Source organism: Sander lucioperca, chromosome 17 (assembly GCF_008315115.2).
Source record: "Sander lucioperca isolate FBNREF2018 chromosome 17, SLUC_FBN_1.2, whole genome shotgun sequence".
Lineage (NCBI taxonomy): Eukaryota > Metazoa > Chordata > Actinopteri > Perciformes > Percidae > Sander > Sander lucioperca.
The window spans coordinates 4603439-4625741 of NC_050189.1; the positions used below are offsets into that span (position 1 = coordinate 4603439).

The following is a 22303-nucleotide window of genomic DNA, read 5'->3' on the forward strand; positions in this document are numbered from 1 at the left end:
AGCGGGGCGGAAGTCAGTATGCAAAATGCGTTGGCATCAGGAGAGAGGGGGGGAGGGGGGGGGGTTAATTTGGCCACGACTACTGCCGCGAGAAAGACATAAGCGGAGGGATTTGTTTTTGATTTCAGAGAAATTCAGCGGAGCATTACTTCTACGCCGGGTTTCATGTGGTGGTAATGGGTGACACAACTCACTGCTGCCGGGTGTTTTTAGACGAGCTAAGAGGGAGTCTTGAACCGCCTCCACAGCATGGATAGGAATCTTCCTCACTCAGAAACATAGCGGTTTTTTTTCGTTTTTTTCTTGTCATGGTGACGCGGAGGATGGATGATACCCACTTGTTCTTCACTTTCCCACTCCGGGCTCCGGGCTCCGGGGCATGCAAGTTTTCCTCTTAGCTAAGCCCTCTCATTGGCTCGAGTATCCCAACATGGCAGAACATGATTGGCTGGTTCAGAGAGCACTTTTTTGTCACTTTTGAAGACGCTCAGCCCGGGAAATAAATTCCTGATAATGATAATACCATTGTTTTTTTTAGTATCAATTATCTTGATTAAGCTATGCTATTAACTTTGAAGCCATCTGCTGCCACCTTTTTTTTGGAAATTCTGGGGCCCTTAAAAAAAGTCCCCTAATCCACCCCATACTACTACTACCTTTATTCATACCAATATCGATAATAATAGCAAATATATGCCCCCACCCAACCACAGACTACTTATAATAACAATAGTTATTATTAACCACTATTTACACCACTAGCAAGCCAGATCACGTGTTTTGACTCCATAAATGGGTTAGACCCTAATGTTAACAGCCCAGACTAGCAGCTAGCTTCTACACACCTAAGTAGCCCGTATGAGCTAATTAGATGTATGTGAATTAATTTAATTTAATTTGAATTAATTTAGCCAGTGTCCTACATACGTTGTCCTACGGCAGGGGTGGGCAATTCATTTTCCCAATGAGAATGAGAAACAGGGACTGTTGTGGAGGGCCGGACCAATAGGCTAAACTCAATTCTGCTCAATATTAATTTAATTTAATCAGGCGGCACGTTCTCAAACGTCTCTTTTTCTCTCTGGGCACATTAGCGCAGCAGAGTCCACCAAACACTCTTTAATAAACTCCCCTTCAGAAAATGGCTTACTGTTTTTGGCGATTTTTGTGGGCTATCACAAAGCTGGTCTTGACTGCTGTATCCCTGGATGCCTTGTTGCTTTTGCAGCTTAACTAGCAAAGCTTCAGATGTCCGTGCCTGCTCTGCATCAGTCAAGTTGTTGTATTTCTCTGCGTGTTTAGTATTGTAGTGGCGATTCAAATTATAATCCTTTAACACAGCGATCTGTTCTCCGCAAACTAAGCACACGGCTTTACCTATGACTTCAGTAAATAAATACTTAGAAGTCCATGTTTGGTTAAAAACTCGGCACTCTGTATCGACCTTTTTTTCTTTCCCATGAGTTGACATTTTTAGACATTTTAATGCAGAAATGTTACATATTGTACAGCCTGTAGAGCATATGGCTTAGGGAGGTTAGCTTAACTGGTTTGTAGGCTATACTTACATACTGAATAATATGATTAATCATGCACAAGTTGAAGGAGCTGATGGGATAACATTTCACTGGAATTGTACCTCATACAATTTCATGTGACAAATTAAACTGATTGATAAAATATCTAATAACATAATAGCAGGTATTCCCTATGTATGGCGCATTCATGCTAAAAAGGGGTTTGGCTTTTTGCTTGAACTAGTGCAAGATGAAGTCTGTAATGTGTGTAGGTTCATTATTTCTTGATATCCCACACTCTAGCTAGATTACAATTACATACCAATAAAGATTTATCCCCAAAAAATGTATTTGAGGGTATCAAGAAAAACATTAAGAAAAAATCCTAAGAATTTAATTTGAGCCAACTGTGAAAACGATCCTCCTCCAGTGCAACCTAAATATGTTAAGTTCAAGTTCATTTATTTTAGTGCTTTCTCAGAAGCATGTGTCAGTCGATCTCAAGTAGTTCGGTATGCAACAACATAAAGCAGAAGCCAAACGAGCACAGCACACTACTCTTAACTACTTCAGTGCAGAGGTGGAAAGTAACGAAATACATTTACTCACGTTACTGTATTGAGTAGTTTTGTTGTGTATTTTATATTTTTCAAGTAGTTTTTTAAATAGGTATTTTAAAATGTATTTGATTACGTTTTGAGTGAAATATTGTATTTCGCTACATTACAAATCCTATCGGTTACTAAGTTAAAAAAAAAAAAAAACCTTCGACTAACGAAAACCAAAAGGAAGAAAACAAATCGCGCCCGGAACAACTACAGCAGACCATAGACTGTTAATGCACCAGACTTGGGCATTCTTTTCATTCTTTTATGCGAACTTATGCAGCTCTTTCTTCTCTGTTTGCAAGTCGCAATTAAAAAGAAGTATAAGAAGAACTGCAATGTGTCGGACCATTCTCTTAATACATCCATGGTCAGACCCATGGATGTGTCTGCGAGCCGCGAACTGAGCGGGAGACGTTAGCATGGACGTGAATGACCTGTTATCCCCATAGACTGTATTATTAGATCCAAGAATCACCACTCTGGTTTGATAGAAATAAAATTCACCCATTTACATGTGAATTTGTGCTGGCTCTATACACGCTAAAAGTACTGTTTATTTACATGGAGTCTGGTGGGATTGGGGCTGTTTTATGTTAAAAAAAAATGATCTTACTCTTTAACAATAAGGTCTATCTCTGTAGGGATTTCCATAATGTTGTCAGACACTTAATAATAATAATAATAATAATAATAATAATAATAATAATACACAAAATAATCTGAGCCTGTCAGTGGCAAAAACAGCACTTTTAGTGAACACAAACCGACGGTGTGCATTTTACATTGCAGCCCGGTTCGTGGCTGTTACTTACAGTGTTCAAACGTGCTCTGGTTAATTGGCATTTCTTTAAACCAATCATAATCGTCATGGGCGGCGCTAAGCTCAGCATGGAGCCGCTGCAAAATAGCCTTGGAAAGGAACTTGTTTTGGTGGAATATGTACGTTCAAAGGTTGTTTTAGTCATGAGTGATAAAACTCAAATTGGACAGATAGTCTAGCTAGCTGTCTCAATTTACCATACAGAGATCTGAGGAGCAGTTAACCATAGTCCTCATAAATCTACCGGAGTTTAAAATTCCAAAATAAAGAAAGCAGAAGGAAACGGACATCGGCGAAAATACATACATCCGGCGGAATCTCCTGCGGCACCGGAGCAATCCCAGAAGTGGAACGTCGAGGATATAGACTACTCACCTGTAGTGTCTCCCCATAACATGGGCTGCAATGGTAAATTGGCATCATAGATTTTTTGTATTTTCCAATACTTTCCACCGCTTGGATTTCTTAGACTTTGACTTTTAGGATTAATATACATTAATCAGATTTTCTGTTGCAATTTGTGGGAGATTCACCCCTTTTTTCCGTTAGTAAACTCACCGTACTCGATAATGGCTTTCAACGAGAAATCTTTCAGCAATGGCCAACCTCACAGTTAACCTGCAATGCAACACATCAGCCACTAGGAGGAACTTTTGAGTGAACTACACAGCAGGTAATCGTTGTCTCAGGAGGAACAGACTTCTGGGGGCCAAAGGAGGTGCATGATAAAAGAGTCAGCTGTAAGTGTCCTAGTAAACAGGTGGCAGATGTAACAGGGAGAGACGAAAGAGAAGAACAGCATAATTCGATACGAGCCCGCAGAGGGGGCTACAGGGAGGAAGGCAGCCAACAACGAGGGAGGAATTGAGCACATGCACACACATGTAGGAGGAGGGCGAGTGGAGGGGGGGGCATGGTTCAGAATGTCAAGTCCCTCAAGGCTGCTACCTGTCACTCACCTTTTCTGCCCTAATGTGAGCTTCGAAAATATAGTACGCACTGTCCAAATATTTACCCTGTCACACAGACTGAGAGAAATATCCAATTAAGGAGCAGGAAAGATCGGGCAGCAAAGTACTGAAGCAAGAATGACTAAAAAGCTGCCAAACATTCCAAGGACTAAGCCTTTTAAAGCTTTATTCAATAACCCAAGGATGCAATTTAACAACATTTTATTTCAATTTTTTTAAATTGTGTTATTTGAGGTCGCAATGAACATTAAATGTGTTGAAAGACATTGGCATTGACTGACAAAGAATACTGTTAATAATATAGAAAATATGAATTGATTGCATTAAAATTAAAGGTGAAATACACGATTTTTGAAACAACAGGTGAATATATTTAGGAATGAAATGCATCATTTTAAATAAATGTTCATAATGAAAAAAATACTGGCAATGGAGGTGCTTAATGTCCCTTAAGCAGTAATATGCAATGTTTTTCATAAATACAATAAATTATGTGTATACACAGCAGCTTTCAAGTTACATATTAATCCAGCTTGACTATTTCTGTCAACACAGTGGCGCACGCTAATGCTTCCAATCTCCTTATTCATCAGCAACAGCATCATCTAATAGTGTTAAAACAAGCAGGAGCTACAGAGCAGAGTAAATTGCAAGAGCTAATTAACACTTCATTAGCCAAGCTTGGAGATACTGTTGTTCTCTTTTGCACGCTGCTATCGCGATACAATTACTGTTTCATGCAACTGGTCTTCTAATGAGCTTCTCAACTGATCCAAGCACTGCTGTGTGTATCGTGTTTCCTGTAGAGCATATGGCTTAGGGAGGTTAGCTTAACTGGTTTGTAGGCTATACTTACATACTAAATAATATGATTAATCATGCACAAGTTGAAGGAGCTGATGGGATAACATTTCACTGGAATTGTACCTCATACAATTTCATGTGACAAATGAAATTGATTGATAAAATATCTTATAACATAATAGCAGGTATTCCCTATGTATGGCGCATTCATGTGCCAGATGAAGTCTGTAATGTGTGTAGGTTCATTATTTCTTGATATCCCACACTCTAACCTGGTGGTTCTTGATGGATGATTTATAGTGTTGGTGTGGTTATGGCATTGCAAAGTGGCATTTTTGGAGTGTCTCTTTATGCTCCAAGTGGTATGTACGTACCACTACTCATATTCCTGTAGTTCCCCTGCTCCTCAGATGGCGGTGGCAAATAGAAAGATCTGGATGAGCGGCATGACTTTCAGAGTTGAAAGGTCAGCGAGGACAGCCTGCAGTGTGTATGTCAAACAAAACACAAATAAGAATTGTCATCTAAATTCACACCCCTCCTGACCAAAGCAATCATACCTTCGCCCACTAAGCCCATGAGAAGGGCTATAAAGCACACCCTCACCCAGAGACATATTTCAAGATCGGTAGGAGATAAACATTTAGGAACACTATCATGTTTGGAGAGAGGGTTTAATATTTCAACACTGGGCCTGAGGTTCTAAATATAAGATTAGGAGCAGTATGTTATGATATCTTCTATCCACTGGGGCAGGTGGTAAATGAGCAAGCAAATAGTGCCGGCCAGCACCTTAGAGGAGCAGATCAGCCTGCCGCCCCATGCGTCATATTGTAGTTTAACCCTTTCACCCTCAGGGGATAGGGGAGGATGGGGGAGCGAGTGAGGCAACTCATCGTATGGTTTACTCTTGGTTTCGTAATATGATAGTGGGACCACAGTATGGGAGTGGACGCGGTATACAGACCAGGCATGCACAAGAATAACATTACTGGTTACTATAATAATGCAAAGCAAGTGACAGTGTAGAAGCTAAATGAGGATGCACTCATTTAGCTATTAACACATTAGATATTAACATTAAAGTTATTAACATGATTCTGTGTAAAAAGATGGCATCAGTTAAGGCTTGTCCAATAGTCTTTGTAAAATAACAAGTTTGTTCCATTTCAGTGGAAAGTGGTGTTGTGATAAGAGGCAGATGACTGAGGGAGTGTTGGCAGGATGGCACATAGGGAGGGTTAAGAGGGTAAGGGGTTCTTAAGTGTCCAGCCAGCCATTTTTTCAGACGTGCATGCAGAAGACTGGGTTACTGGTACTGGCTGGTCATCAACAGCTATTTTCAGCCTTGCAGGAGTACGTGGGGGACAAGGAGAGGACTAGAGTTTCAAACGCACACACACAAGTCTACTGTGAGACGAACATACCTCAGCTGAGGCCAGTGACGTCACTTCCATCAGGTTCTCAGCACGGAAAGCAAACACAGCGGCTGCTAGGACTGGAGGAGGTGTGCGTTTGTGTGTATCGGTTATCCGAGAGCAACGGACATGTAGAAGTAGAGGATGGCATATGGGGAAATAAGGAAATAAGAAAAGTATAGCAAGGGATTTGGAAGATTATAATAATGTCCGTACAAATATCAAGGCTATTACTGCAGAGTTTGTAGCCAACTATGAATGCAACCACTCTTACCTGCAACTACCTCCAGTGAATCGTAACCCAGGATTCGGTCCCAGAGAAGAAGCAGCTGGTCAGTAGACAGATAGCCAGAAAAGGCACGTACCATCCACTTAAAGGCTATGCGCAAGCTGGGGGCAAAACCATTGCATCTTAAGGATCCATGAATAGGTGGTTTCTTTTTATTACGAAATTGTGATTCCAGTAATTAACCACAAGATGGCAGCAGCTTATTACAGAAATAAGACGTGTGTGCAAGGTGAATATGCCTCCTATTCTATACAACAGCAAAACACAGAAATATAATTTAGTTTTAAGAACCTGGATAGAAAAAGACATATAGTTATCACAAATGGCAAAGAAAGAAAGAAAAAAAGTCTCTTAGATGTATCACTGCGGACAGGCACATGTGCAGGAAGAACAAGTTATTCATGATAGTAAGTTGCCTGGCGATAAAAATTGGTCACATAAAGATTTCACTTTAGGAAAGGTGTGCCCTAAAATACAATGAAAGAATACAGAATAGCAAAACAAATACTGTACCATTGTCACATGTATCCAGTTGTGGAATGTAACTAACTACATTTATTTGAGTACAAATTTGAGGTACTTGTACTTTACTTGAGTCTTTTCTTTTCATGCCACTTTCTACTTCTACTCCGCTACATTTCAGAGAGAAATATTGTACTTTTGACTCCACTACATTTATCTGACAGCTTTAGTTACTAGTTACTTTACAAATTAAGATTTTTGCACACAAAACACGTGTAGTTATAAAATATTATATTTTATTTTAAATTAAACTACCCAACAATATACAGGCTTACACTTAAAATGATTAGCCAATTAAACACTTAGATGACTGACAGAACTGTTTGGATCGTTTCCAGCTTCTCAAATGTGAGGATTTTTCTGCATCGAGTACTTTTACTTTCAATACTTTAAGTACATTTTCCTGATGATACTTTGATACTTTTACTTGAGTAACATTTTCAATGCAGGACTTTTACTCGTAACAGAATGTGTGTGGTGACAGTGTGGTATTAGTACTTTTACTGAAATAAAGGATCTGAATACTTCTTCCACCACTGCATGTATCATTGTTTCGAGTGGAAAGATAGTTAATGTACTGTATGTGGATGAATTACTCTTTTTAAGTTTGTCATTCAACTGTTGAGCAACACAGGGCCACATAGACAGGGTATGAAGCGGTGTGTGCAGGCTACTTACGGCTGCGCCCCGATCTGTCGAAGGTGGTAGAAGAGCTGAGGCAGGTGGGACTGGAGCAGCCGCTCAAACTGCAGGCACAAAGACACAATCCCCTGCAGAAACACGTGCACAAGTTTAGCATATGCATGAAGATAGATGTCAGGCATTAATACACAAACAGAATATTTTGATCTTGACAGTTTGCAGTAGTTACAAAAACAACGTAATCACTGAGTTTACCGAAGGAGAGGAGGAGATGGAGTGTAATCTGAAGAAGTAGCGAATGTACATTTCCCTGAATACACTGTATAGCTTGGATGGCTCGTTGTACAAGAAACACAAAGGTGCCACTGTGGGACAAACGCACACACGCACACGCACACGCACACGCACACGCACACACACACACACACACACACACACACACACACACACACACACACACGTTAAATCCTGCTCCTGCAGTGTTGCTCCTGCAAGTTAAGTGTGAGAACTAACTGCAAAATATACTCACCATACATTGAAAACCCATGAAAAGGGATTACACCTGTGCAAATTAAATGTTTCAGTCAGAGCCGTTAATACACAAACATTTATTGTATTAGCAATGTAGATAAGCAGCATATAGTTTTGTCTTCATACAAAACTTTCACTGATGACCAAAATATTATATGTGAATAAGTAAGAAAATATCTCAAAATATTGTATTTTTGTTGTTTCCTATATAAAATAATATGATGTGAATGTAAAGTTGCAGGCTCACCGTTGGGAGGATAAACAACAGCACACTCCTCATCTCCTCCTCTACCTATTAGACAGACACACAGATCAATCACTAAACTGGACTTACAGCACAGTGTAAGGGTTTCCTAATCACTACTGCCATGCACATGCACAGGTATCTGTGTGCAGATACGTTGCATTAGGTCATTTGAGTTAAGTGGCACTCCTGTGAGTTAATGTGATGATGTGATGTGTCTAAGCGTGTGTGTCCTTGGTAAAGGCCACATCATCTCACCCTGGATGAAGGATTTAGGAGGAGTGGCACTGTTGTATTTGAAGTGCTCCAAGACGGCGGTGTCTCGGGAGAAACACAGCAACACCTGCGAACACACAGGCTTGGTATCACATGCTCACACCCATACACACATGTATGCATGGATTACTTGCACAATATGTAATAATTATCCTTGCCTGACGACAGGGGATAAAGGAGACATGTAGTTAATACACTTATTTTTTGCTCTGGCCTTGAGCAGCCTTGCCCTTCCTTTTGGGTAAAAAATCTATTAAACCAGAACACCTGGAGCCAGCGGTAGACATTAACAGAGGCTCAGGTAACAGCTTGTTTCACAAAATGACCCTATAAGTGGGAGCCCTTTCCATTACAGTCCAATTTATGTGCCTTTTTGAGAATTGATTTCATTTCCAGAGTTTATTAATAGGAGACTACTAGAAACTAAAATTACCGCCTTGCGGTTGTATGCCTCCGGCAACCAGTGAAGTTGTAGTTTACATCCATGTCCGTCCAGACTAAAATAATAGTGTATTTTTTGGCGAAACATGGATGCTTCACATACATCTTCAACCTGGCAGCACAGAAGATCTTTACAATCACCACGGTTTCAAGGTGGGCACCCAGTATTACTGTCACCAATTCAGTATCTGAACAAACGTCTCCCGTTCTGTTCCTGAGTTATGGCGTTGAATAATGGCCAGAAAAGTGTTTTATGATGCCACAGTGAAGTTAACATTGGACCTTTTGGATATAAAAGTAATCACTTCATCATTTTATCCTATTAGACATTTGTGTAAAATCTTGTCATAATTAGTGTATGAATTCTTGAGTTATGACCAAAAATGCATTTTGTGAGGTCACAGGGACCTTGACCTTTGACCTCCAAAATCTAATCAGTTCATCCTTGAGTCCTAGTGGACGCCTGTGCCAAATGTAAAGAAATTCACTCCAGGGGGTCCTGAGATATATCAAGTTCACAAGAATGGGACGGATCATACGGACAGACAGACAACCCGAAGACATAATGTCTCCAGACACGGCTGTCGCCGGGGCAGAGGCATGACAACGGCAAATGAGGACAATAGCACGTGAATCTAGGCTGCCTCTTGTCTGAGCTAGTTGCCGGGTACAAAAACAGGGTGGTCTACCGTCAAACTTCAAGTATTTTTGTCTGTGATAGATTGTATACTGGGAGGCAGCACAAAGTTTAATAAATGTTCATCTTTAAAAACCATTAGTTGAATGAATAGCTCAGTATATGTTGTATCTACTTCATGTAATTTGAAAGACCAGAAGGGCATTTTATTTAGTATAAACTCTAAACTCTTGTAGATGTACCCTAATCAGGTAGAGACCATCTATATCCTGCAATGAAAGGTATTTATTTTAATGAACCATAAATGAACACTCATAAACATCCACAATGTGACGTCTCTTTAAACATTGAGATGGGAAATTGCACTTCTTTAAGCTTCCTATGCTTTCCTCAAGCATAACTTGTGTGAATCCACACTCACCCCACAACGAGTGGATTCTTTCACTGCCTAGAGAGTTTCCCATCAGTTAATATTGACCGTGATAACGGAGCTTTGTTCTTGCTACACCTGTGTACTCATCGGTTAGCCACACCAAGGAGCATGACATATTAACAGCTGCTGAATAAACTGGTTGCCAAGTATATATGCTTAAATGCTCGCTATCAGCACCAAAGGCAAACAGAGCGATGACTACCAGAGAAGCTAGAGATCACAGGCCGTACCCTTGTCTGGGATGAATAGGTAACTTTAGGTGAAGAGGAATGCTGTCATGCAGTAACTGTTCTTCCATGACAGTGACAAATAAATCATTGGCAATGCTTAATCTCTTATTTAGTGGAATGAAGATGTTTAGTTTTGAATAGCCAGTGGTTTAATTTAATAATTTGTAGGAGCCCATGTAACTATGTTGAAATGCTGACTTCTTAAATAGAGGTGATAAAGAGCTATTACCCTTATAAAAAATAGTCAAGGTTTAAGTTTAAGAGTCAAGGTTACATGCTTTGTGTATTTAAGGTTCGGAAAACAAACAATTATGTGCTAAAGTTAGAACAGTTTTAGTAATTTAAAATGAGAGATTTTTGTATGTGTGCTCTCCTCACTGGTTTGATGAGGGCTCAGTTGAGATAAAGGTGATTGTTGCCTATTTTATTATGGATATTTGATGTTATAGAGAACACTTACAAATTGAAACAGAAGTATATAGGGCAAGAGTACTAATATGGTAAGTAATTAGAAATGAAGAGCTGAACTGTGAGAGAACAGACCCTACCTGATAGAGGAAATCTTCAAACACAAAGTAGTAGTCGTCATTACTGGCGGTGAGCTTCACATCCTGGTGGGCAGGGGATTTGGAATTAAATTTGATCTCAAATGTCGAAGAAGAATGTAAATGTAAATGTTACAGCTAACAGCTAATTTCACTAATATTAGAAAAGTAAAAGAAAACAGTAGGTACAATAAATATGTATACAGAGATTGTGTGTATCAGAAAATATTTCCAGGGAACAACCTTGGTATTAAAGTTAATGTTACACAGGACAAATGTCTTGGTGATGGGACTCAAATTCACTAGAAAACCAAAGCTTTCAGTGTGTTTATAATAGGGGTGTAAGAAAAAATCAATACACTTGAGTATCGCGATATTTTATTTTGCAATACTGTATAGATTTTCAATTTTTTTTTTACGTTCAAAAATATTCATCTAAGACAGTGGTTCATGTTTATGGTGTGTTTAAACCCCCTACTGCTAGATGGCTATGCTGAGACACACCACTAGTGTCCTTGCCTAGCAGTGCCTGACTTTTTGCTAGAAGCTAACAATGTAGCTATTGCTGAACTTTGGCCTACTTTAGCTTATAAAAATTAGCTCACTAAGAACCTGTGAACCACAATCCCAAACTGGTAGTTTGATTTTCTGTGTACTGAATTGTTTACCTAAAGTAAACTTCTTTGACTTTTATGAACATCATGTCTTTTTTTAAATATTAGTTTTTCTAAAATGATACTTTAAAAAAATCCCAATATATCACCTTACGCATAGTATCGAAATATATTGCAATATACTGAATCGTGACCCATGTATCGTGATACGCATCGTATCGCCAGATTCTTGCCAATACACAGCCCTAGTTTTTAATTTACTGTAACTTCTTGGCTATGCAGCTTCATAAACATAAACAGTGACAGTGTAGAGGAGTGTACCTTATAGATGAGGTTGTCCACCAGCAGATCATGCTGTATAACTCCAGCCGTCAGCTGTTCATAATGCATCACATCCTAGAACGGCAGAGATCAAACATGATTTATGTGTGCAATAACTTGCATGAATATTATATCCAGAGCCCTGTATGTGTGGTCTTGTTGATGAATTAAATTGTTGACAAAATGTTTGTTTACAAAGTTGGTGTTAATCCTATAATAGGATTGTCTGGACAAAGTGAATGTCAGTCTGATAAATATGGTACGTAAAAGATTACCCTCTTAACGAATACTGTTAAATCAAGTCTATGTATTCTGACGGCGATGACAGAAGGATTAAACCAAGCTTAATGGATGCGTATCTTGTTTCCGAACACATGGTTAAACTCAAACGTGTCTCCGGTTTAAGACAGGTCAGATCAGCGCTGCGGATGTGAGGAGAACAGAAACAGAGATGGTCATTTTGACAGCTGAGGTAGAAAACTGAAACCATTATGGGAATATGGACAGCATCAGTGGAAGATTGAAAATAAGTTCTGCTAAAATACTTGAAAGTGATTATATATATTGGAAATAAGGGTCACGGCAGTTCACTACTGCAATTCGTAGAGAATAAAATCTACCTATAATGAGGGCAAGACAGCAGAGAATAGTGACACCACCCAGACTAGGTCTTCTCTGACAAAACTTGATGAACTCATTCAAAGTTATTTTACGTGTATTTAACCTAAATGGCAATAATTGTTTTTTTGTGTTGGATAAACAGACAAAGAACCTCACATTAGTTCTTTTGGTGTTTGTAAAGCAATAGTCGGTCATCTTAAGCAATTAACAAGATGCAGGTTACACAATTGTGCACTACTCAAAAAAACAGAAGCAATACACATACTGTCCTTAGCCAACTCTGACTGTTTAATCTGTTTGCCCTTGAGCCGTCCAGAGCCATTCTAACACTCTCCAGACCTCAGTAAGTCTCCCTCAGAAATCAATCTTCCCATGACAAGCATTGTTTTAATCAACTTGGCCTCAACGGGGGGGGGATTCTGGACTCCAGCGTTTACACAGCACTTTGCCACACAGGCAGGCAGCTGCTCTGTTTGGGCTAACAGTGCTAAATCGCCAGCATTTGATTATTTTAGCATTTGTACACACAGGACAAGCCACAGCTAAGATAAAGCTAAGATAAACAGGACAGGGGGTTAATACACAGATTATTTTGCAGGTTAGTTGGAGTCTATGTTGGTTTTTACTGTACAGTGTAAATCCCAGAATACAAAAGTAACAGTCCAATTGGAATTCTCCACTGAAACAAATACACAAGAAGCCCAAAAAAGATCTGACCATTAACTGTGAAAACTTCACCTTGTAGTAAACATGCTGTTTGGGAATCACTGCAGCTGTGTGTGCACGGCTGCTTTATAACAAACACTGACAGCTGACAGCCGCCACCAGAGGGGTGTACCACAAAACAAGTTCGACAGAGCCAGGCTTTCTTAGTGTTAGCTGGCTCAACAAAGTCTAAAATCCCGATCAGAGATAACGGGTACCACAAAGGTGGTTATCAGCTTGCTTTGTCAACTCGGGCTTTCATCCTCAGGCACTGTATTTTTCTGCAGTTTTATTACTATTGTAACATTACAGCTCAACAAGCTTGCATTTATAATGTATTCCCTCGGCTGAGAATCTGTATCACTCATAGATTCGCTATTGACTATAGAGCAACATTTACAAAGGAGGTAATTAGTAAATGGTGCTTCTTAGCCAATTTCAATCCGAAACTCTGAATATAACCTGCCCTGGACCAGGTTAGCCGTGCAGCATAAGTTACCGTGGTGATGTAGCCAGGTTAAAAAAAAAACACCTTTGTGACACTCTGGCTTTAGGCTCAACATACCTCGCTAACCCACTAATCTCACTTCAGGGTACACCCCTTAGGATGCCACTCTGCTGTGTGTTTGTGTGTGTATATAGTACCTGTGGCTGGTTAGTAGAGTTAAGGATGAGGGCCCACAGGTCTGCCCGGAGCCCAGTGGAACAGCCCTGCCTACTGTACTGCTGCGCTGCTGCACTGTCCTGCTCCAACACCACTGGAACAAAAAGAGACAAAAAGTTAAGACACGAAAGAGAACAGGGGTGCATGTTAAATTAAATCAAATTATTATTATTTTTTATTAAGTAAAAACAAATAATAAATGCACTTAATTAAATGTAATTAACATGAATTGAGTTGAAATACATGCATTACATCAAATAATATTGAATTCATTAAGTTCAAATTAATTAAATTCATAAACACATCAAATAAATTATATTAAATCTATTTGAATTCAATGTAACTCAATACATTTGACTTGCCAACCAAGAATGCATCTGACCAACAAGAATTATTATAAAGTCTCATGATTTGCTGGCAGAATTACATAATATGTACAAACAGCAGCTGGGAAAATGTACACCTGCACGTCTTGAATGACCGCACAACAACAACGCTAAAACTGTTAAGAGGTGTGTTTTCAGGGATGACCTCCATTAGGACAGAAATAAAACGTCTTTCAACAGGGATCCAAAAAAACATAAGATAAATTGTGAAAACTACTACAAATATGTCATAACACTGATTAATCATATTCCTCTGTAAATTTATAAACATAAAAACTCAAAACAGACATTCCAATAATGGTAATTATTACATAACTTTCCAAAAAAGCACAGGCATGTGCTGGAAAACAACCTCTCCCATATCTCGATTCTACCCTGAATCTCTGTTGTGACAGTAGCCAAAAACACAAAGCCCTTGAATTAAGGTGCCGGCCAGTCATAAGATAAACGGATATACTTCACGGCTCTTAAATTTCCTTTTTGAGCGCACTTAACATTTGGCCGGGGCTACAAGTCAGAGCTCGGAAGCCAACACACAGCCAACCTATGGTGAAATAGTGGGCCAGGGCTTTGTGGCTGTGTATATAAAATACTGCTTGAGTTTTTAAGGCTCTTGTCAATTGATGTCTGATTGGTGCCCATAATAAGGTTGGTGTTTACACTGGATTCATAGCAGGGCAATGAGATAAGACATCTTTTGTGCCGATTACTTCACCTGAGACAGCGAAGAGGAGGATTCATTAATGGCAGGAGCTGACGTACGATATTTCTAAATATACTGGATGTATTCTTTCATGCACTCTATATGCAACTAATGTATCTTCACAACATCTTTATAGCAGTGGCTATAACAAGTATTCACCTCTCTCTTTCAGGTTTCATTCTTTTTAAAAGATTATTTAGATATATTTGGATATATTTACATTTCTTGACACTGATCTCCAGAAAAAAAACCTCTGTAATGTAAAAAATTAAAACCAGATCTGTAATGGTCTGAAGTAAGTACAAATATAAAACACAAAACTACAAAACAGAAGGCAGACTCCAGGCTGCAACTGTAGCCTCAGGTTCCTTAACTTAATATTGAGTTAAAGGGAGGGGACTAAATCAGCACTAATGATGACTAATGAATAATGATAATGTATTAATACTCCTGGAAGCCTCTGGTTGGTGCTTTTGGTTCCGAGTTGCGTCGGGTGCTTGGACCACGGTATACCTGCTTGCAGGTCTAGTATTTGTACTTAATTAATATCAATTTGTAGAGAAAATGTCCCACATGTATGCATTTACATACTGCAATTAAATAATAAAATAAAAATAAAATACAGAAATACATTTAGAAAATCTTTTAATCCAAGAACCAAACACTGACCTTTTTTCCCCATTTGAACATACTCATTTTCAAACAAGTCTGCACAGAAAGACAGAACAAAACAGATACATTAACAATCACCTGGCAGTGGCTCAGTTTTTCAAACTAATGTTATCGCTTTGATTTACAAACACAGAGACAGTGCATACAATTCTATTTAAAGCCTAAACACCAGGCTGTGACAATGTCAATATCTGGACTTAACAGAGATATTGTTTGAGAAAACCCAGACAGCCGTGTAGCACAAGAGAGGCCAGAGTGGTATACACACCATTAAACCCCAGTGTTCATTAGGTAAACACTTTTTTTTTGTTATTCCTGATTAATTACTGCAGAACAAATTTGTTTAGGCTTGATATTAAAAGGCTGCTGAATGGACATCTTTTTTTTTATTACCAATCATATATTATATGCAACATAATCGATAGGACAAAAAGTCCTCTAAAAGTGAAATACTATGAATAGCCATTTAAGCTGCCCAATGTCCAAACCAGTATCACAACTGGAAATTGTTCAGCTACACATTGTCCTGCATGCTACGTGTCATGCTGACAAGATGCCGAAACCATGGAACTAGCTGGCTTATTAAAGGAATAGTTTAACATTTAAGAATATATGGCCATTTGCTTTCTTGCCAACAGTTACATGAGACGATCAATACCCCACTCAGACATGTGAGTGGTATCTTCTTCTAATCTACCTCTCAGAAAGAAAATATCTAAGTGTATTTCCCAAAATGTCAAACTATTCCTTTAACTACGATGGCACATGAAGAAGTGTATTTGCACTTTTTGTGAATACCTGGATGAATGTGTGCATGGTCATCAATCCCCAACTGCCCAGAGGTCAGGTTCAGCTCTGAGTAGGCTTGTCTCTAAGAGTTTAACACAAAAAACAAACACATATCACATACGTTGCTTTCAAATCCATTGTGCATTTTCTGGGGCAGCAGATAGATACACACAGATGACCAATCGCAATGAACCAGACATCCACATGTGTCCATACCAGCTGTGGGATGTCCCTGACATTGAGGGGAACCTGGATGAGACCCCAGTGGCTCCTGACACTGACGTCCTCGCTGCTATCATGATTCGGGTTCTGCAAGCTGATTAACACCTGGGTAGAAAGCAATAATTTACAAATGTACCATAAAGGAATTCATTTTTTTCTTAAAATTCCAGTTCTTCTTTAACTTAAATAAACTACACTGAATACTAATACGGTAACACTTTACTTGAAGGTATCTACATAAGAGTGACATGACACATGAACCCTAACCCTAACCCTAACTCTAACCCTAACCCTAACCATAACTTGTCATGACAAAAACCGAATTGACTTACTAAAAAAAGCGTTATGTCATAAACGTTTATGACTTGTTTATAATGTTTATGACACGTTCATGACAGTATCATGTCACTCTTAGATACCTTCAAGTAAAGTGTAACCACTAATACTCTGAGCTGCAAGAAATCTGCTTACCTCCAGAAAGTCTTTAGGGGCATATACAGGCCTAAAGCGAGTTAAATCTGAAGAGACACAAAGGCATTAATGTATCTCTACAATACATTAGTTGACAGTACCACTTACTGTACAGAGGACACTTTATAAGTGGTGCTTCCAGCTGATACATGGACACAATGTTTACATATGTGCTATTCCAGAACAGGTTTAGGAGCTGTAAATCCTAGACTACACAAATGAATCCAACCATGAAGTCCATTTAATCAACTTGAACTTGAATTTACTTCACAACGCATTTGTGACAATCAACTTCAATTTGGAAACTTCTACAAAAGTGAAAAGAACGGTACAGGACAGCTGAGGCACATTTCAGCCAGCTTTAAGTGGGACTTCCATGCACTGTCTTTGTAGCGTGGTAAGCAATTTAAAGTGCTATGTAATCCCTAGAACGAGGGCACATTAAGGTTTGGACAGAAGGAGGGGTGCTGCTCGTTATCACAGCTCCGTCCAAGAGTCTGGACAGCTTCTATATTCCCAATCCAAAGTGTTTATAACCGGGGGACGGCACATCTTAAATGTTATTAAATGGCAGTGAGCTGTGATAGCATTGTTAGGACACAAGGTTACCGTGTTCTTTGTAAAAGTACTGGCTTGAAGTGCAAATGGTTGGTTCCTTGAGAGGTTTTCATTGTTGTCTTCTGAGACTAAATGATAATGCTGTTTTTATCTACAAAAATAAAATATCAATATACTGTAAGCATTCCTTCTACAAATGCACTTTTAACATACACTTAAGCCCAAAGGCTGTGCTTTCAACCTTTGAAGCCTGATATAGGCAAGAAGAAGACAGAACACCAGAATCAACATCTGGAAACCATATTATATACTTTTCAGATGTTGCAGAGTCAAGCCCAGTCCCTAAGAGAACCCTGGATAAATACCAGATAAAGTGCAAACATGGAAGTGGTAAATCTGGTTCAAAGATGTGTTAAGCTGATACACCAGTGTCTGACTGATGCACCAGCGCACAGACGCATCAACACTAATCTTTCATAAAAGGCAGATTGCTCAGGGGCCAAACCCCTGGGTAATGTCTAGAGACCTGGTTCATCTGTGCCCATCTCGTTCCATTTGTTGGTGAGCTCCTTCTGCTCCACTGGGGGCCTCTGCGGAGTGGGCGGAAAGAGGAGATTTCAACAAACAAATGCCATACAGCCAAAACAGAACCAATCTTGGAAATGTCAAATCTGAAATGTGGTCATAAATACAATTGTGTGGGCACAGAACCAAATAATAAAACTGATTTCAAACAGCACCGCCTGCTAATTACCAGTCTGCAGCTACAGAAGCATTGCTAACTTTTTCTGACTAGCTCTTGTCCAAAACTGATACAGGCTAAAATATGCTTCTTGCATTATGCAAAATTGAAGGCTTTTGCATAGAACTTGAATTAAGTAATGTAATTATTCTATGTTAGCTGTGATTGACAATATTTTAGATACCATGCGAGCCAGAGGCACTCCAAGCTCTGTACTCATGCTGTTCAGGCTTTTGAGGACACGCTTTTCCCAGCTGGCCTGTGTAAGAGAGCACACACACACACACACACAAACATTTGGCTTCAGATACCATGTTACAAATACCTAGGTTATAAAAAACAGGCGCTACATCTCTGAAATCGGTCAGTCAAACAGTCAAATAGGTAGAAAAACAAGTGAGGAGTGACGGAGATAAGAGGAGACAGACTGACCTGTGCCTTGCGCATGTAGGCCAGCGGCTCTTTGAGATGCTCTGGAGGAGCCGTGGGATGGCTCGGGGGCAGTTGGCTAGAATAAGCAAACAAGAGAGGGGGCGAAGAGCTTTACAGTACAATAGAAGAAGAATTTATACAAGTAAATGCCACTGTGTTCATGAGGGATTGAAGCCACTATGAACACAAACAATTATATACTTTAGTAAGTGCTTGACAGAAGTAAACGGTCAAACAAAAAGCAAATCAAATATTGAGATTTTTCTTAAAAACAGGCAGTCAGTCACCATTAGTGTCCTGTGCATTAAGTTCAGATGAGTCAGAACACATCTCCACCAGATGCAGCACGTCTCATGGCTTTTCCAACTAAGCATGCTCAGGGCATATTGAATGACTCAAGGTCTAAGTGCGTTAAACAACATTCAACCTAATCTAAACACCTATAAGAGCACATAGGGCTGAGTAATGGTCAAAAGAAGGAGGTATTAGTCAAAGTTATGTCATCCTTTAAAAGCAAAGCATTAAGCGTCCTATGTTTCAGTCTGAGGCTCAAGAGAGCATGAGGGTAGGTTACCCTCAAAGGTAAGAGAGCACAGTTGAAGTACACAGTTGAACACTTTTCAAAGCTGTTTATTGAAGTTCAAAGAGTTTTACATCTATTCAGCTATTTGAATTTAATCAAGATTACTAGAGAGAACTAAAAGGGCACATAAATATGGATTATTATTATGGAGTAATTAGCAGTGATCTCTTAATAGCCTCAAATTCAGTGTTTTTTTTGCCAAAATAACTAAAGTGAACATATAAAGCCAATAATACTGAAAGGGGAAGGAGACAAAAACAAGAAATAATGTCAGATAACAATGTGAGGTACAACTATTTGTACAAGAATTGGTGCCAGGCAACTTTGCATCCAAATTATCTATAATACCCAAAACTCAACACACCCAGAGTTTGATACTTAGAAGCTTTATCATAATTCTTACACATATCCCACTCTCTTTGGCTGAGCCAACCTGTGTAAACAATGTGCAGTATATGCAAAAAAATAAAGACTTTTTCTAGCATATAACAATGCTTCACCTCCCCGGTGGGATGTTTATCAAGTTAAATGCATGCTCACAAGTGAAATGAACTATTACAATAAACACTTATGTTTCATGGAGTACCATGGATGTAGTTGTACATACTCAACTCTAGAAACATCCATGTATCACCCAGAGGACCTGGTAGCTCTTAATATGTGTGTGTGTGTGTGTGTGTGTGTGTGTGTGTGTGTGTGTGTGTGTGTGTGTGCATTAGCTTTTACTTGTTATCTATGTTGCTCTTAGATCCCAGAATAATAGTAAAAGTTAAAGGAACATGCCGACTTATTGGGACTTTAGCTTATTCACCGTAACCCCCAGAGTTAGATAAGTCGATACATACCCTTCTCATCTCCGTGCGTGGTGTAACGCTGTCTGACAGCTCCACCGGTAGCTTAGCCTAGCACAGATCATGCAGGTGAATGGTTCCAGTAACCCTATTGCTCCGAATTGTGACAAAAGTGACAAAATAACGCCACCATGTTCCTATTTACATGTTGTGATTTGTAGAGTCACAGCGTGTACAAAAAACAACGTAACATGAGACATAGCCATCTTCTAACCGTAAACAAACCGGGAACTATATTCTCAGACAGGCTTGCTGCAAAGCAAATCATTCCGCCCAAGTACTATATTCTTCCGCCTGAGAATATAGTACCCGGTTTGTTTACGGTTAGAAGATGGCTGTGTCTCATGTTACGTTGTTTTTTGTAAACGCTGTGACTCTACAAATCACAACATGTAAATAGGAACATGTTGCCGTTATTTTGTCACTTATTGGGAGCCGTAGGATTACTGGAACCATTCACCTGCATGTTATGTGCTGGCCTGATGCTGCTGGAACCGTCAGACAGCCTTACAACACGCACGGAGATGAGAAGGGTATGTATCGACTTGTCTAACTCTGGGGGTTACGGTGAATAAGCTAAATTCCCAATAAGTCGGCGTGTTCCTTTAAGTGTCAAACTTGAGAATCTTTAGGCCACTCTTTTTCTATTAGTGCACAATATTATGATTCAGGTTAAACACATAGGTGTGTTTTACATAAAAAATATGCTAAGGTCCTAAAGGTGTTACAGACATTTTCACCCACCAGCTGCAGTGAAGATGATTTCCTGCACATGCATTACGACTAATAAGCAGGGGTGTTATTAATAGACTGCATCAAGAATTGGTCAATTTTGCTCCATATCTAACAAGCTAGAAGCTACCCACTCCAATGAGGGACAATACACAACTTCTCTAAGCTGTATAACTGACATAGTTTAGTTAAGTTAGTTTAAGATGTTGTACAATTTAAAATGACAAATAAAACAAACAGCATAATGTACAGCGCAGGAAGTGGCAGAAACCCCAATGGGCTTATTTGAAGCTTTCCTCTGAATTTTGTTAAAATTGCACCCTATTATAAAGAACACAATAGTGATGAAAACGTAATAATAACAAAATATATCAAATAACCACAATATCAAAAAAAATAGCATGAGGTGTCCCTCTTTTTGTCTCCTGAAATACACAAGGAAAATAACTAAGTATACAGACCTGAGTGCATATTTTGACAATATACAGTAATAAAATATTGTTAATGTTAATAATGTTTGTGTATATGCCATTGCTTCACACAAATAACACTTGAATATAACTTACACATGCAGCTCTCTGTACACTGCATTCTGTAGCTGCCTTTCCCATCCTGTAAAACATTAAAATACACACACAGAAAGGAAAAAAAGTTGTTAAAACCTGTTAATTGTATTGCTGGCAGTGTATGTGGTACAGAAGAATTAGCTAATACCCACCTGATGTTTTGAGAAAACTGCGTACGTCCTCTTTAAGGGACTCCAATTTTATCTCAGGTTGATGTAAACACTCCTACATAAGATTTTGGAAAGAATACAAAAAAAATAGACATTTTATTAGCTATGTAGCTTCTGTATTTTTACATTAAGATAAACTAGAACTACAAATGCAACTGCTCACGACACTGAGATTGACAGCAACCTGCTCGTTAGCCACATGCTCGCTAGTTACATCACTCACTTTGGCTTGTCTCTCTATCTGAGAGTGTAAATGGCTTCCTTTCAGCCGCTGCACGATCTGAGCGATGGTCAGAGATAACTCAGAGCCCTCTTCCATCCTCCTTATCAAAGTTTTGCGTCTGAAACGGCACAGTTTGATCTCTTGTGTACTAGCTACAGCAGCATCCGGCGATGCAGCAGCCGCCCCCTGCAGAGGTTACTTAGCAACTGAGGACGGTCTGTCAGTGCGCGTGTAGGGGAAACAAGAACCAGATACTTTGGTTCCGATATGAAATATCTCTATTCCGACAGTAAAATACATACACTTCAGTTTCACAAATAATATCCTCTATGATAATATCACATTTAAAA

At 39.2% G+C, this 22303-nt stretch overlaps 1 protein-coding gene across 1 annotated transcript; it reads right to left on the reverse strand.

The window, feature by feature from the left end:
• Window positions 1-1751: 1751 nt before the first annotated feature.
• Window positions 1752-22195, reverse strand: tbc1d19 (TBC1 domain family, member 19). Its single transcript, XM_031289941.2, has 22 exons — window positions 21954-22195; window positions 21713-21785; window positions 21561-21606; window positions 18829-18904; window positions 18581-18655; window positions 18181-18244; window positions 17097-17143; window positions 16620-16730; window positions 16413-16485; window positions 15612-15650; window positions 13835-13947; window positions 11864-11938; window positions 10932-10994; window positions 8625-8709; window positions 8370-8414; window positions 8121-8153; window positions 7847-7956; window positions 7628-7719; window positions 6413-6528; window positions 6148-6218; window positions 4953-5201; window positions 1752-1781 (listed from the first exon to the last, which is right to left on the reverse strand). Exons 1-21 carry the CDS (start codon window positions 22047-22049, stop codon window positions 5127-5129), a joined length of 1578 nt encoding a protein of 525 aa, XP_031145801.1. The 5' UTR covers window positions 22050-22195; the 3' UTR covers window positions 1752-1781; window positions 4953-5126.
• Window positions 22196-22303: the final 108 nt, after the last annotated feature.

Coding starts and splice junctions, on each gene's coding strand:
- tbc1d19 (XM_031289941.2), bottom strand. CDS start 22,049: ATGGAAGAGGGCTCTGAGTTATCTCTGACCATCGCTCAGATCGTGCAG. Junction 13,948..15,611: donor TGTTCAAATGGGGAAAAAAG/GTCAGTGTTTGG, acceptor TTTTTGTTCCAG/TGGTGTTGGAGCAGGACAGT. Junction 6,219..6,412: donor TTCACTGGAGGTAGTTGCAG/GTAAGAGTGGTT, acceptor CACCTCCTCCAG/TCCTAGCAGCCGCTGTGTTT.